Source organism: Dioscorea cayenensis, chromosome 17 (genome assembly GCF_009730915.1).
Source record: "Dioscorea cayenensis subsp. rotundata cultivar TDr96_F1 chromosome 17, TDr96_F1_v2_PseudoChromosome.rev07_lg8_w22 25.fasta, whole genome shotgun sequence".
Classification (NCBI taxonomy): domain Eukaryota; kingdom Viridiplantae; phylum Streptophyta; class Magnoliopsida; order Dioscoreales; family Dioscoreaceae; genus Dioscorea; species Dioscorea cayenensis.
In genome coordinates this window covers 10,461,850-10,478,792 of record NC_052487.1, presented here as the reverse complement: position 1 = coordinate 10,478,792, position 16,943 = coordinate 10,461,850, and the positions used below count along the sequence as shown (strand labels likewise).

The following is a 16,943-nucleotide window of genomic DNA, read 5'->3' as shown; positions in this document are numbered from 1 at the left end:
AACAAAATTAAAGATAAGTAACTATTTTGATTCAAATTGAAATTTGAACCCAAAATAAAAAAGAATCTATAAACATTATAAAGAGATTGAAAGAGGTTTTTAAAACATGAATTAAGTGACAAGTATTCAAAAGCTGATGATCATTAATTTGGTCTTTTATTTGAGGCACCTAGAATGGTCAAATGAGCATTTATTCTTGGTTGCTTACATTGGATGAGGACTTGACTTTTTGCAAGCACCGAAAGTGCTATATCAGGATCACTCGTTTTCACAACCAGAAAACTAAGAGTGGTTTTATCACATTTGACTCAAATTTGCATTCACATGTTCACTGCTGTTCTGCAATCTGAATACTAAACCATGATAAAACTCGGAAATCAATTTTTATTTAATTAATATTTTATGATTATAGTTTTAATAATTAACGATGCCATTTGCGAAAATTTTTAATATTAATCATTAAAGAAAGCAGTACAATATAATATTACTCATTTCATGATTTAGGAATTAGTAAAGAGGTTTTCACTCTTATTCATACTAGAAAATGGCCAACAACAAAGGCCATTTTCACAAGATTTTTCACAAGATAAAAGCTTTGTTGATTCAAATATATACATCCTACACAACAAAGGCCATAGTTTATGTATCACACTGCTGCTTAAGTATCAACTGCTCCACAGGATCAGTTTATGTCTTCAAAGGACAATGAAAACTCACTAAAACAGTCTGGAAAATTTTTGTATCTGTGATTATGCTTTGGTATTATCTATTACACTCCAGTAGCAGTAATTCCTTTCTTCAAGCATTATGTTCAGCAAATTTGTCAAGGACATCCAGCGCCTGGAATGACAGAAAATGTATTGGTTAGTGTCTAGTCACCTATGTCGAAAACATGAAGCTCAGTTGCTGTTTTATCTATACCTCAGGAACACTCAGCTCCAGTCTGAACTTCGGACCATCATAATGGTGGAGGATAGGCCTGAAGGAGTCTTCCTCCAAGGGTTCACAATTCTTCCTGTTCATAACTCTCACCTGTAAACCAATTGATCAGGACATCAGCAATTATTTGAAGTAATCAAACCTTACGATTCACATCTAAGATGACAATAAAGTATAGCAGGCAGAAGTTGGTTAGAAGTCGTCTTCAAGAGAATTAATTGAATTTAATGGAATTGACCATTGGATAATTGCAGAATTCCTATGCATGAATTGGTAGTAGAAAAGGTCAGGGAGACGGATGGAAAGGATTGATCTTAAGATCGGGTAAAACATAAAACATTGGCTTCAATACATTTTGTTTAGTTTTTGTGATATACACACAAATGATCCAAGTTGAACATGCCAATTTTCAGTAAAGCTAAAAATAGTTGGAATAATTCATCCAAAGAACTGGTAGTAGTCATCATCTAAATTTAAGTATTCCTCAAGTATCAAAGTCAAATTATTTCAGTGAAAGCAAAGTAGAATTGGTTGAACCTACCATGCCTAACAATGATAGTGATATCAGCGTTTTACCTAATCAAAATTTCTTCACCAAAATCATAAAGGAAAACCAAATATATGTCATATATCACCTGCTTTGCATCCATACAAGACTAAGTGAACATATAAACATGGATTATGCAAGTGTACCTGAGCAGGAAATCGAGACTCTCCGGGTTTCTTTTTGTCTTCCCAGGCTGCTGGATCAATGTTAGTTCCACCAAAACTAGCAGCCTGCAATAATTGAAAACAAAAAATTAATAAAAATCACACTAAGTTGTTCTTCAACAGATCATCACAAGTTGTTAAACAAAATTTACAAGTTGATAGATTTAGGACCTCAAAAATGCCATGGAGTTGGTGGGTGGAGTAGTTGTATAGGAAAATTGGCAATCCTGGTGTTATTGCTCTAACAGAGTCTCTGTATCTCTGAGGTAGACCTGAAATTAAAACAAAATTTAAATATAATCCAAGTCATAAATTCCGAATTGAGATTTAACGCATGCTTCCATGCAAATACCAATTCTTACAAAAGAAAAAGTAAATCTATCAGAAAGTCAAATTTGATTTTCTCATAGACTCTGATGATAATAACTGCAGTTAGTGGAAGAAATCCCAAGCAGAAAAGCATCAAAGTATCAGAAACGAAAACAGAGTTTGATCAATTAGAAAGAAATGTTTGATTTCCTCACGAGCTGTGATGATAAATCATATAGAAACACATGCTTAGACAAAGCAGAATAACTATAAGTAATCAAGAAGGAAAAAAAGCATGGAAAACAGAAAGATACATACATATATATATATATAATATGTTCCAAAAAAAAAAAAATCTGAATCAAACTATGAACAATCAGAAAGAAAATTTTGATTTCTATAAATCATGCACAAGAGAAAGCTGAATGACCAGAAGCAATCAACAAGAAAAAACTTCAAAAACGCATGGAAAACTGCAAAGAAAATAATTACTTTTCCCCAAATAAATCCCAATTAAACTTTGATTTCCATAAATCACATAAAAACAATGGTTAGGAAAAAGCTGAATAAATACAAGTAAACAAAAAGAAGGAAAAAAAGGGCAAAAAAACAAAAGGAAGTTTCACAGTACAAAATCTCAATTAAACTTTGATCAACAGATTAAAAGAAAATTTTGGTTCCTCCCATAAATCAGACAAACACATACCAAAGATAAACAACTTCCAATTATCAACCCAGAAAAATTAAAAAATTAAAAAATTAAACTCACCAAACAGCTGCCTATGGAGATTCTCCTGCATGGTATCATTGTTGCAAACGAAAATATATCCCCCAATCGCTTCATTTCTCGGCAAAGACTCAGAAGGCGGCAGCGTCTTGAATCGTTTATCAACACCAGCTCCACCATTACCATCATTACCACTGTTCTTCTTACCCTTCCCACTATTCCCTCCTTTCTTACCACTCCCAACACCATGAATAGCAGCGTTATTGTTCACCGATTGCTGCTTACCACCACCGTTCAAATTCTTGAACGCATTCTTCCCAGTCGGAACACTGTTATTAAAGTAATTGAAGCTTTTCTCAGGAAAGATCGAGCCTTGATCGTTGTTGAATCTATTGGCTTTGTTATCAGCAAAGGCGAGCTTTTGCACAGGGCCGAAGCCAGACTTCCAGCTGGTTCCGGCAGCGAGATCGTTATTGATCGGTGTCGTCTTGGTGGTGAGGTAGGATTCGGACCAGATGGTGTCACCCAAGGAGAGGTTGGAGAGAGCGGTGGTGTGGAGACGGAGCTGGTCGCTGAAGTTGAGGAACTCCCGATCGGCATCCATTATTGGGGATTGAGATGAGAAAATTGCGAGAATTGGATTGAAAGATTGAGGGTTTGGTAGTGATGATGATGATGATGATGATGATGAGAAGAAGAAGAGAGATATTGAGATATAAATCGAGGAGGAGATGATGAAGGTTCGAGGAAGGAGGTCGAAGGGCAAGGTGGAGGGAGGGGACAGATGGCGTGTGATGGTGGAGAAAGGGTATTTAGGGACGCGGTTTGGGAATGAGAAAACTATTAACGGTGGAGATTATGTGCATCATCATTTTGGATTTTTTTGTAACTTATTTATTTATTTATTTTATTTGTAATTATTTTTTTATTATTATTTAAAATGTGTGAAATTAATTTTGGAATATCTGTGATTTGACTTAAACCTTTTCATCCAAACAATTGGTGTATTTAAATGTTTTATAACTTAGGACTAGTCTACAAGGGACATTTACATATAACAATTCTACGGATATCTCTATTAATTATTAAATTCTCAAATTATTTAAACAATGACATTAATAATAATCGTGAACACGGTGTTGAAATTAGTGCAGAGTGAGATGGGTTGAATTCTATCTCTGTTTTTTGTTTTTTTTTGTCTGCTTTTGCTTTTTCTCTAAATCTTCTACGTACATTTGCAAAGGGTGTGTTTATAATTTATATATACATAACATAATATTTTTTTTTATATATATATTTTCCTCACGCTTTTTTCAAAAGTCTGGAATCCAAATTAATTCCGATACAATACTAAAAATCTTATAATAAAAAAAAAATTAGTGAGTTCTTTTCTAACTCAAAACCACCTACTTAAGTGATACCCGTTTGCCCAAATTAAATGGCCCTTAAGATGATATATATAATTTAGATTCATTTGGATTGCCAAATCTTATATATTGTGTTTTTTTTAATTTCCTATATCAAAATTTTTATAACAAAAAAAATTCTATATATAATTTGATATATATCACCATGATAGATGGATATACCTAACAATCCTTAATCTATTAGCACTACATTTATTCTTGTTAAAATCTCAACTGATGAGAGAATAAATAAGTTAAGATATTAACTCATTATCAGTAAACATCTCCATTTTCCTAATATATATTTTGAAGAGATTATTATTTATTTATTTTGAAAACAAATGTTAAAAATAAAAATATTTAAAAAATATTAGGACTTTTTTAGGTAAAAATATTTCTAATTAATTATTTATTCTAAAGATATGGTAAACGATGCTATTTTTACCGAATAGATTTAGATTTTCCGAGAATGACGTGATGCCCAACTTGTCATCCGCATCATTATTTTTTTTATATAAACTTTAAATTTCAACCTTAAAAATTTTTAAATTCTTAAAATTAAAAAAAAATTATAAAACTATATATAAAATCATAAACCCAAATACTACAAAATCTATACCCTAAAAATCTAAGCCCTAAATAATAAACTTTAAACATTAAATCCTAAGCCCTAAACCCTAAACCCTATGCCCTAAACCCTAAACTAGAAATCACAAACCCCTGCGAGGGTTTGTGATTTCTAGTTTAGGGTTTAGAGAGGGGTTTTCAGTTTATCATTTATGTTTATCTTTTACGATTAAATATTTAAATTTAAGATTTAAATAATAAAAAAAAATTAATTTTTAAAAAATAAAAATAAAGAAAGAATGATGTGGATGTTGCCATATATGCCAACTTGGCATCCACATCATTTGGGGAAATATATTCGGTAAAATATCATTACTCTTATTTTTATATCATAGAAATTGAAAATTTGCCTTTTTTTTCACTTGACCTACTTAAATATTTTTATTACACAATGAACTTATTCGGTGGTGGTTACTTTTGCTAATTTGATATATTTATGAATTTTTAATTTTTAAAATGGTAAACTTATTTGTTGAGGTGTGTTATTAACGCAAATTTTGGAGTTGTCATCGCATATAAAACAATTGTATTAGGGTAGTTAAAAAAAACTTAAAACAAAATATGTGGGGTTAAATATGCCTATCTGATTAAATAAGGTGTCCCCACAAGATGATAATTGCCATCATTATTATGATATATTTAAAGATTTTATATTGATTTGATTTATTAGTCGATTATTATTTTAAATCCACATATAATTTATAAACATATTTATAAAATTTTATTTATTTAGAATAAAGTTTATTTTTGGTATTTTTAACCATATAAATCAAATAAAATAGAAAAAAAATCATATTTTAACAGTAAAAATTTAAACACACCTTAAAATAACACAAAATGAAGAACAAAAAGATTCTAAAAAATAAAGTTTCAAATTTGTTCATTATTAACTTTCCTGATTTTCTTTTGAATTTAGATTGAAAAAAAAAACTATTCTTAGACATTTTTAATTATTTATTTATTTATTTTTCCCTCGTTTTACATAAACCTTCTACACAATAGGAACTGAATTTTTATAAATATGATTTAAATAATACTTAGTTTATATAAAATATATGAGTCTGCGTTTTTTAGAAATGTCCTAAATAATATGTTTAGGATGTCCCCATGAGCTGTTGTTGGATGGCAATCCAGTGGTTCCCCTTCTACCCATGATTTAAAAAAATAATAATAAATAAATAAATAAATAAATAAATTTTGGGCCCACTTAACCTTCAGCTTTGTCTATCTCTTTTCTTCTATTTTTTTTATTTTTTATTTTTTATATTCTACTGATGTTCCATCTAAATGTGCAGATGGCTTTTTTTTCTTATTATATATATAATTAAAATGTGGCGCTGAATGAGTCATGACGAGGTAATAAAAAATAATAAAAAAAAGAGTTAAAATGGAGGGTGATAAAGACGAATGAAGTCAGTCCATGTTTTCTAGAAGGTGCTCAGTCTTGTTAGAATAGGACCCTCTTCTTTTGACTTTACTTGGTCGCTAAGCTTGTTGTCATTTATGGCCAGTGGGTTTCCTCTCTGCAGCCCCTTTCAAATTATTACTTTTTTTTTTAATAAAAATAATTATAATTATTATTAGTATCACCATTATAATTGATTGATTGATTAATTAACTAATTTTAATTTAATGGTTTGGTTGGGTGTGTGTACATGCTTGATGACCACTCCAATTTAATGAATTATTGTGATAGGTCAAACCTAATCTTCCTTAGTAGTGACTGGAAGTATTATTATATACTCAGAGAGCATAGTGTAGTTAGTTTTGATTTTGAGTATTAGTTGGAGCATTTATTATTATTAGGATTAGGATTAAACTAATACCACAAGAAATTAAGTAATATTATCTTGTTGGCGGGGTCTTTTAAGGGTATTTTAATCCCATGAGTAAAGAAGGTTTAAATAGTATGAGGATAACTTATCACTGGCCATTAACTTGAGAGCACTAAACCTTTTTTATATAATGGAAAAAGGTTTGGGCACTTGAATAACACTAAACATTGTAAGCAAGCTTTGTAAAAGCTTCCACACTGATTAAAGGTATGTTATGGTGTAATTTATACATCATACTTTGATGTTTATTGTTAAATACAAATTTGTTTGTAATTGGACTTTGTTAACTCGGATGTGAAAGTTCAAAGTTCAAGGATTCGGGAGTTTATAAAAAAAAAATAAAAATAAATAAATATAATAAAATTAATTTTTTTTTAAAAAAAAATTTGCCTGTTCCCACGTGTGAACGCACAAAAAGGCCAAAACATTATGGGAAAAAGATGGAGAGGTACTTGATAAATCTGAAAAATACCCTTATGTCTCAGCAGGATTCTAAAACCTGATAAATCTGATTTTTTTTTTTAAAATATTCCTCATTAATCCTTTTTTTTATTTTTATTTTATCATTTTATCCTTGTTTAAATATTGTTATTATTGCCAATGTTTTTTTTTTCATTAGCACTAAATATTGCCACAAAATCTTTTATATAGAATATCCAAATCAGTAGAGTAAGAGCACAGATCAATGGAGTAAGAATATAGATCAATTAAGGTATTAACTCCTAATATATAGACGTATTTGACGTGAATTGTCCACTTCATATATATCTATATACAAATGTTACTGCTACACGTGTGAGTTGACCTTAGTCAAGTCAGCCAAACATGACCTCGCCAAGCCTAAGCCTTAGCCCAACACCGATAAACCACGCATACATTTCCTAGGGCCAAAATGAGCTCTCATGAGACCAGATGAGAGCGACCAAACTCATTCAACAAGCTCTTGTGAAGCTAGTGTAGCTAACCCAAATGACCTCGCTGGGATCTGCTGGCCTTACACGAAATCACAAAACTAAGACAAATTCACTTTTTTTTTTCTTTTATTTGATAAAAAAATAACTACTCGATCCAAGTGACTTTGGCGATTGAGGCAAGCTTACTTTGACCATAGCAAATTGAGACACTCCTAGCCCGAGGTGAGCTCATATAAACCCTAAGTAATCTCGGTGGAAACAAGGTCAGCTCACTGATTAAGTAATAAAAATGTATTAACTACTAAGATAGGATTGTAATTTTATAAATAAAAATTAAATTTAAAAAATTACAAGGGGACTCTCAAGGTGTTTGCAAAGCTAAAAAGGATATTTTGGCCATATTGAAATTTGAGGACTTATGTGCCCTCTTTTCAATATACAAACCTAGCTTTCACCGGATTTAATAATATATATATTAATATGTTGAATAATTATTTTTGAAGCATCAATATTAATAAAGACTTACACTATTTTAAAAAATCTAATCTTAAAATATTTAATTTTTATTACTTTTAATTAAATCAAAATTTAATTAATTTGAATAAATATTCTCTCTTAACCACACATTCTTATTCTTTTACCAAATGTCTGCAAATATTCAAGTTATTGATTTTAATTTAAATTATATAATTATTATATTAGTTCATAATTCTCCAATCTCAAAATACACGCTTATATCCCCGTTTTAACATTTGTATAAAAAAATAAAAATAAAAACATTTGTTAAAAATTAACTCTTAAAAAAAATATTGAGAGAGCAATGTCCTCTTAGAATTTTTTTTTTGACCACTTAAACTAGCGGTGGCCACAAAGTCATTGCCAAATGCTTTAGCTTAATAAATAATTTAAAAAGTTAACTGATATTAAATAATGTTAAAATAAATTTAGTTATAGTAAAAGAAAACCCCCTAATAAAAATAAATTAACAATAACGACAACAAAACAGCCAGATGATAATTTTGAATACAAACATTACCTCTCTGGTTTTGAGAAAAATAAATAGATCTGATTCACTGGGAAAATTTACAAGAAAAATAATCAAATTTGGGCTATCTTAACATTACTACAGAGAAATCAAGATGAACCATCTTGTAGAAAGAACAGATCTACAGAGAGTTGATTGCTTTAGAAACAGACAGTAAAAACAAGATGAAAAGAACAAGAAAAGAATATTTCACAAAAATCAACATGATAGGAGACTAACCTGATTTGTCAGTTATCGTTCTCGTTGCACTGTAGGTGTAATAGTTTCCTGATTCACCATGGCTGGTTGAGTTTTACTTTCTTTCTGTTGTAAGATTAACATTTTCTGCAGCTGTTTCTGCAATAATGCCCTCAACTGGTAGTTTGAGGCCAAAGTCCTGTCCAACTTGTCTTTAATATCAAGAAGTTCCACTTTCCTTGCCTCTGCTGCAGTTACCTCAACATTTTCTGTAAATTTTGCATTGTTCTGACTATCTTTAAGGGTTGATTTGAGCTGCAATAGTGCATGTGTTCTGAACAAAATTATCACAAACAATATATCTACGTTGGATGCATTGAATTTACATGTGAAATGCACTACAAAGCAATAGTCAATGGTGAAGATGATGAATTATCAAATGAGTTTAATTGGAATGCATTTTCTTGGTTGTATTCTAGGATGAAAGAATAGCAAGAAGTCAAAAGATTACGTGTAAAAACAAAGGTGTGGTTACAAGTAAACGGTTTAAGAACTTAGCAAATTAAAATTACCAAATTTAGTATACCATCCAGTAGTAATCCATGCAAAGGCCTTTTTTGAAGCTTGGATCTTGTGTCCTCCTTAAAAGAACCGAGTATTGTTTCTTACCCAATAACTCATGTAACACACTGGAAAAGAAAGAAGAACTAGGGACATCATTTCTAACTGTCTTAGCAAAACTGATGACCCAGACTTGCAGCAAAATGCAGATTTTTTCACTTGCCTTGCATTAAAAGTTAAAAACATAGAAGTATGACAGCATAATTCATACTGTCCAAAGTGTCATCAGAGAAAATTGCTTATAAACCTGGAAAAGTAGATATTTACTTTTATATGTTTCATAAAATGCTAGTTGCTCATATAACCTCACAACTCTCATTTTTGTTGATATATTGTACATCAGAGGCACAAACTTAGCATTAATTGTGCATTTCTATAATTCAAATAATTCTTCGGTTCTCCCTGTGATTTAAATAAAGAAGAATATAAAAAATTGAAGAAACTTAGCAAATTGAAAGTGAACTTATCAAATAGCAGACTTGCAATTTAATCTCATGCCGAGCAATAAAAATTGACAAAGTTTGAATTCCAAAATAAAAAAACCAAATCTCAACCCAATTGGGATGAAGATCCCTTGACCATTCATTAGAGCTTCTTCAATTGCCTGTAAAAAAATCACAAAAACCATTAAAAATTTCATTATACTGCTAAAACTTTTAAAAAGATTAAAAATTTAAAAAATGAAAGAACCCCCACCTCTGTCGCTCCGTCCCTTATAGGTTTCATTAGAAGACGAGAATACCAAAAATTGGGAAAGAACCCTCGTGGTGACATGTTTTTTTTTTTCTTTTTTTTTAAAAAAGGATGACATGGTTTTCCCTGCATGGTTTCACATCAAGATTTATGAGACGTTGGAAGTGATGTTATTCATCCTTCAATATCCAATTATCAAAAATATATATTATATTAGAAAAAGAGAAAAGACAGCGAGATGACAAAGCGATTGATATTGGTAAAATGTCTAAAATGAATACTAAACCTAAATATTTCAAATTTTTAAAAAATATTTTTTTTAAGGGAAAGACGCATTTTTTATATTGTGTTTCTTCAAGAAAAATAAAAAACCTATTAGATTAATATTTTTAATGATTTAAAAATACAAATAGATTATTTTTTTATTTCTTTAACAATATTGTTCATTTTATCTTAGGTTTTTTATTGCATCTTTAAACAATAATGAATTTTAATTTAATTTCATTAAATTTAATTTTGTGAATAGTAATTAAATTGTTTATGTTCATTAAAATAGGACTTTAGAAGAATTTCAATTGATTTTAGATTTTGAAAGTTTTTTAACTTGAATTAATTGGAATTCTTCGAAAGTCCTATTCTAATGAACATAAACAACCTTTCAAATACCATTCACAAAATTAAATTTAATGAAATTAAATTAATTTTTATTAATATTTAATGATGCAATAAAAAATCTGAGATAAAATGACCAATATTGTTAAAAAAAATAAAAAAGCTAATCCATTTGTATTTTTAAATCATTAAAAATGTTAATCTAATAATTTTTTATTATTATTGTTAAAGAAACACAATATAAAAAATGCTCCTTTTCCTCTCCCTTAAAAAAATATTTTTCAAAAATTTAAAATATTTAGATTTAGTGTACATTTTAGACATTTTAGCAACATCAAGCGCTCTGCCATCTAGCTCCGTCTTCTCGGTTTGTCTAATATAATATACATTTTTGATAATTGGATATTATAGGATGAATAACACCATTTATAGCGTCTCATAAATTTTGATATGAAACCATCTAGAAAAAACCATGTTATCCTTTTAAAAAAAAAAAATATCACTATAAGGATTCTTTTCTGACATTTGGCATTCTCGTCTTGAAATTAAACCTACAAGGGACGGAGCGACAGAGGTGAGGGTTCTTTCAAAAAAAATTTAAAAATTTTTAATCTTTTCAAAAGTTTTAACAGTATAATGAAATTTTAATGGTTTCTTTCTTGTGATTTTTACAGCCAACTGGATCTTCATCCCAATCTTGGTTTTTTTTTTATTTTGGAATTCAAACTTTATAAATTTTCATTGTTCAACATGAGATTAAATTACAAGTCTGCTATTTGATAATTTCACTTCTTAAATTTTTTATATTCCTCTTTATTTAAATCACAGAGAGAACCAAAGAATTACCACGTCATCATCCACCATTACACACAGTAAATAACTGCTGTTAGGATGTCAGCCATAATTGAAATCTAAAAATAACTTGCAGACAAAACAAAGATACCATTGAAAAACAGAATTTTCAGGAAAATATCAGCATAAAAAAAAAAAATTAAAAGGCATATTAGCAGTCATTTCTCATCTTCTCATATCACCAAAGGTACGTTAACCACAAGGATAAACTGTTTGTGATAAGTTTGTTCAGAATTGCTGATTTTTGCAGCGGTATATACGCAATCAAGAAAATTAAATCGTATGTTTGAGCAAACAATAAAAAATACCACTTCAAAAGGGCAATTTTCAAGATAGCACAGCAAAAGCAATTTACGAAAGGTATATTAGCAACTAATTTAATCATTATGTTGAGTACTTGCGCTTGATTTGTGTCCAGAATGGGTTAGGACAAGTTGTTGGCCTAACCGTTTGGATCCAAATAACTTAAAAGCCTTAAGTCTAACACCTAGAATAGCTTATGAAACATCCCTATCATCTCTAGAACTATCTTTCTATTTTACTAGAGCAATTGAGATAACCATCTAAATAACATCTATGGGTACTTCTAGCTTCTCAGTTAAGAAGTTCTTCCCCAAAAAACATCTGTGGGTACTAGAGGTGTTCTTAGAGATGGTGTAATTAGTCATGTGTATCAAATCCAGTTATACTTTAGGCCCCATCCCAATGCTGAAACGGCCTGCATGCCGGCCCAGCAGGCCATTGACCAGCACAAGGGTGGCATAATATGTCTGTTTCTTCTTTGTAACTTTATTAAAATATGATTTTTGTTTATCTACACATACTTGTGTATTAAACCTAAAAGATATTATAATTTCTGTATAACTCTAAAACTCTCAAAAATTATCAAAAACAAATCTACAAAATAAAATTTCCTCATGTAATAGAATTATTTCCTCATGTAATAGAATTATTTACTCAATTTCCGACCAAGAATGTACTAATACAACACATTTTTTTTTCCCTTCTTAAAACCTTTATAATGCACAAGAAATATATAAGCAGTCGCTTGCTTTTAACCATTTTCTAATTTTAAATTTGCAAGGAAAATGTATTTCAATACACGTTGACAAAGATTCTGATTTTTTTTTCATAATATTTTCTTTTTTTTTAACATATTTTTATATTTTTAAATATTTTTTCAAAAAATTAAATAGCCACAGTGATCTCTATTCATCAATAACAACAATATGATTACTGAGAATAAAAAAACTTGCAAATTGGAAGCCAAGAAGAAATTGAATACCTTGTTTTTTTCTTAAAATTTCAAAATTATAGTCTTACCTCAGCGATGGAATTCCGCAAATCCTGCACCTTTTGCTGAGTTTCCATGAGATATTTCCTAGCACAATCCTCGAAATCCCTAATTTCGACGAGTTTAATCTCGTAAAACCGATCATTTTCCTTTTCCCGCATCTCCAACTCATCAATCTCAAGGTTCAAAACCCTAATCCATTAGAAACAAAATTCACAAACCTAAAAGCAATTAAACCAAACGCAAGTGGAAATTGACACAAAATTTTACCTAAATTGATGAACAGCATCATGGTATCGAGCATCTAGGGCATCGATCTCGGATTTCCTGGCCAGGATCTGGAATCCTAGCTCGGCGTTCTGCTTCTCCAGGAGTAGGCAACGCTGCTCTATCCGGCGGATTTTGGCCAGCGTCTGAGATAGAATGTAGGATTTCTTGGCCTGGAGCTCCTTCTCAAACTGGTGATCAGATTTAGGAGATTCAATCAATGGATGGAGAGAGAGAGAGAGAGAGAGAGAGAGAGAGAGAGACCTGAAGGAGAAGGAGACGTCGGTTCTTGGTCTCTTCCATTTGATGGAGCCTCTCTTGGAAGGTGGAAGGTAGCGCCATGGCCGATGGTGAGGCAGATCGAAGAGGATTGTTTGATGCCCCGTGTGAATTTTGGGAATGATATTCGCGGGAACTTGGTCCGCGTTTTTTAATGATATATATGCATAGTAATTTTATTATTTTTTTTTTATTATTTTTTAGCGCAGGGCACGAACTGGGTAATCAGGCCTAGCAGGCCCAATCCAATGGGTCTGGTCTGGGTCGGCCTCGTAACCGGTTAGCAGTGCTGAACCGGAGGGTTGAGTTTAGGGTTGGCAAAAATTCGGGTCCTGACAAAACAGGATCCGGACAACTACTAATATAAATAAAAAAACTTGTGTCCGGACCCGACCCGGTTTTAAATCAGGACAAACTTGGCATGTCCAAACCCGGTTTATTTTAAAACCGAGTTGTCCGGATGTCTAAATTTGTCCGAATTCTATAAAGTTTATTTTTTTAAGTTCGCTCAAATATTAAATTATACAAAAAATAATTTAATTCACATTAAATGCAAAAAAACATCAATAATCCAAAAACTCAACTCAAATTATAGAAAAAAATCTAAGTCTTAATAGAAAAAAACAATATATGTTTAAAGTTTTTTTAGAAGAATGAGCTTAAAAACAAATGGGCCTAAGGTTGTGGGCTTTTTAAAATTTTAGGGGTTAAAAGGGCTCGGTTGTCCGAATTTCTATGTCCGAACCCGACCCGGATTTAAATTGGACAACCAAGCTCATGTCTCGGACCCGACCCGCATTTGCAAACCTTATGTCAAAACCCTTTTTATTCCGGTCGGACAAAAACCCGGGGCCGTGGTCCGGACAGATTATTGTCACCCCTAGCTGAGTTAGCCTGGAAGACCCAGCGGATTAGCGGTGACCCGGTCTAAGCCGAAAAAGTTGGCGGGCCGTGCTAAAACCTACCGGTTCACGAACAGGCCCGCTGATTTTTTTAAATTAAACCATAAATTTTTAAAAATAGCAACTTATAAATATATATAAAAAAATTAAAGCAAAACTTAAAAAATTAAAACAAAATTTAAGCATAGGGAAATTACTGAAAAAAATTACTTATAAAATTAACAAACAAAACCAAGAGAAAATTTCACAAAATCTCTAAAAATCATATAATAAAATGAAATAACTGGAAAAAAAAGAAGGATGGTAAAAAAAACATTGATGAAGAGTTTCACTTCACGATTTATCTTTTTTTAAAAAGAGAGAGAGTTTGGTAAGCTTTAGCTTTGGTATCTTCTCTTTGTTGTTGATCTCATCTATGCTCATTATTTATACCCCCAGTCCCACCCATATAAAGGAAATAAAATGGAAAAGTACAAACTAACTCGTGCCCAAAATATACCCCACAAAGACATAAAAATTATTAAAAAAAACTAAAATAATCATTAGAGGGAAAATCACACATGAAAAGAGAAAGCAAAATAGAAAAGCAAAAAAGAAAAGAAAAAAAAAAAAGAAGAAAAGAAAAGAGAACTTCATGAGTTTTGGCTCTTATATCTTCACTTTTTCCACCCATGTCATCACGCCTTGTTCATCTGGGAGAAAGTGATCTGAAGTGGAGAAGTGGGGAAAGTACCACTTCGCTAAAGTGGGAGGAAGTGATATCACTTCCAGCACTTCTGGTATTCATTTGTTAGAAAATGAGAATATAAATGGAGAATTTAGGTGTTATGTGAAGTTCTATGAGTTCAAAAAAGACTTTGGAAGTAAGAGGAAGTAAATTTTTATAGATTTGCTCACTTCCGCCCACTCCAATAAAAAAACTGTCTAAGTGGGTTTAGTTCAAAATTCATTTCAGACGAAAGTGGGGGAAGTGCCACTTCCCCTACTTCATGACAAATGAACACATGAAATAGGGAAAATCAGCCCATTTCTCTTACTTCTCTAGCACTTCCCCTAAGGGGTTGTTCATTTGCCCGTAAGTGGGCTGAAGTGGGGGAAGTGGGGAAAGTGTCACTTCCCTGAAGTGGTGGAAGTGATATGACTTCCACCACTTCCTGTGTTCATTTTGCAGAAAGTGTCACTTCCATGAAGTGTCAAGTTTCTCACTTCCTGTGTTCATTTCGGTGTAAGTGATGTCACTTCCCAGTGACTTCCACAACATGTTCATTTCAACGAAAGTGGGAGAAGTGTATAAAAATAAAAATAAAAGTATAATAAATTTATAATTAAAATCACCAAAACTTTATATTTTTACAAAATCAAATATTTTTAAATTTAAATGAATTTTTATGTTTTATATTTTATTTTAATTTTTAAACCCATAGTTTAAATAATTATATACGTCCATATATTTTGATGTTAAACATTATTTATTAAATTTTAATAATGCTCTCTCTCACGTAAATATTTATAATTTTATTTACTTTGATATGAATTTTTTTTTTAAATAATCATTGTTTCCCCAAACATGGCTATATCCTTCAAGAGTAGACAATGATCACAATCCCCATTCTTTTGTTGCCTACATATACCATATCACAAATAATAATTTATAATGCTTAACTAAGTAATGAAATTCTCAAACATAAAAATAATGATAATGGAGAAAACAATCCTGAAACAACTCATGAAATTTGACAACCAAACAAAAAACAAATATAATCCAAACCCATACAATAAAAAAACATGCAACCAACAACGCATGAAATATTTTGAGCTCACAAATACATAATCCAAATCCATACAAAAAATAAAAAATAAAAATAACAATGCATGTCAAACATAAAATCCATACAACATTCTTACAAATATAAATCAAAATAGTAATTGTCTCATTCAAGATTCACTTCCTTCAACAAAACAATTTGTCATCCACCACTTCAAAGAACAACTTATGCCATCCACCACTCCAAAGAACAACCTATGTATTCACGACAAAGACAATGAAGAACTCATAAAGTATTTAGGTTTTAAATAAAACAATTTTTGTTGTATGACTAGAAACCAAAAATACATACCTAGTGTGATGACCTATTTAAGGGCTAGAGTTTCTCATGGAAGCAATAAAAGTATCTATCCATCTTTTCCAGAGAGATGACTTTCTCAAGTAGAAGTTCTCGGCCTCTTTTTTGTTGTCAATTAACTTATTGTACACCATTTCCATGTCATCATCACTATAATCTTCTATGTCCCACAACACATCGGTAAGTTTTTCTTTCCATGTCTTTTTTCGAGTCCTATCTATTGATGCCGCCAACTCACCTATCTTTTCTCCAATATTTTCTCCTGAACCATTTTCACCATTGGTCCTTGTTCTACGGGGAGCCCTAGCAGTGGTCTGATAAGGTCCCCTTGCGTATATCCCGCAAGTGCACGGGTTTGTCGAAGTAATAATCCCGGATGAGCGGGTATCGAATCCACAGGGAGTAGGGAATAAAACACTTAATCCGCTTCTTAGCTATGTGAAAGATCAATAGTGATAAGTGTGACAATGATTCAATTCTCAAAAGTAAAATCAACAAGTAAGAGAGCACGAGTAAAGAAAGGGGTAAGGCAATCGATAAAGATGGGGTACCCGGATAATGCTCCACCTAGGATAATTGTTTCAAGTGCAAGAACCCTCTATTATGCTTC

At 31.2% G+C, this 16,943-nt stretch overlaps 2 protein-coding genes across 4 annotated transcripts; both read right to left on the bottom strand.

Annotated features, from left to right (window-relative positions):
- Nucleotides 1-472: 472 nt before the first annotated feature.
- Nucleotides 473-3,475, bottom strand: LOC120280603 (B2 protein-like). The gene is made up of 5 exons (XM_039287480.1): nucleotides 2,729-3,475; nucleotides 1,822-1,922; nucleotides 1,633-1,716; nucleotides 922-1,032; nucleotides 473-840 (listed from the first exon to the last, which is right to left on the bottom strand). Exons 1-5 carry the CDS (start codon nucleotides 3,288-3,290, stop codon nucleotides 799-801), a joined length of 900 nt encoding a protein of 299 aa, XP_039143414.1. The 5' UTR covers nucleotides 3,291-3,475; the 3' UTR covers nucleotides 473-798.
- A 5,238-nt stretch (nucleotides 3,476-8,713) lies between these two features.
- On the bottom strand, nucleotides 8,714-13,429 carry LOC120280074. Of its 3 annotated transcripts, XM_039286803.1 has the most exons (5): nucleotides 13,294-13,429; nucleotides 13,033-13,220; nucleotides 12,792-12,954; nucleotides 10,008-10,130; nucleotides 9,775-9,915 (listed from the first exon to the last, which is right to left on the bottom strand). In XM_039286803.1, the coding sequence occupies exons 1-5, from the start codon at nucleotides 13,369-13,371 to the stop codon at nucleotides 9,778-9,780; spliced, it is 690 nt and encodes a 229-aa protein (XP_039142737.1). In that variant the 5' UTR covers nucleotides 13,372-13,429; the 3' UTR covers nucleotides 9,775-9,777. The 3 variants fall into 3 exon arrangements, with proteins under 3 accessions (XP_039142736.1, XP_039142737.1, XP_039142738.1); XM_039286802.1 differs by lacking the exons at nucleotides 9,775-9,915; nucleotides 10,008-10,130 and adding an exon at nucleotides 8,714-9,005; XM_039286804.1 differs by lacking the exon at nucleotides 10,008-10,130.
- Nucleotides 13,430-16,943: the final 3,514 nt, after the last annotated feature.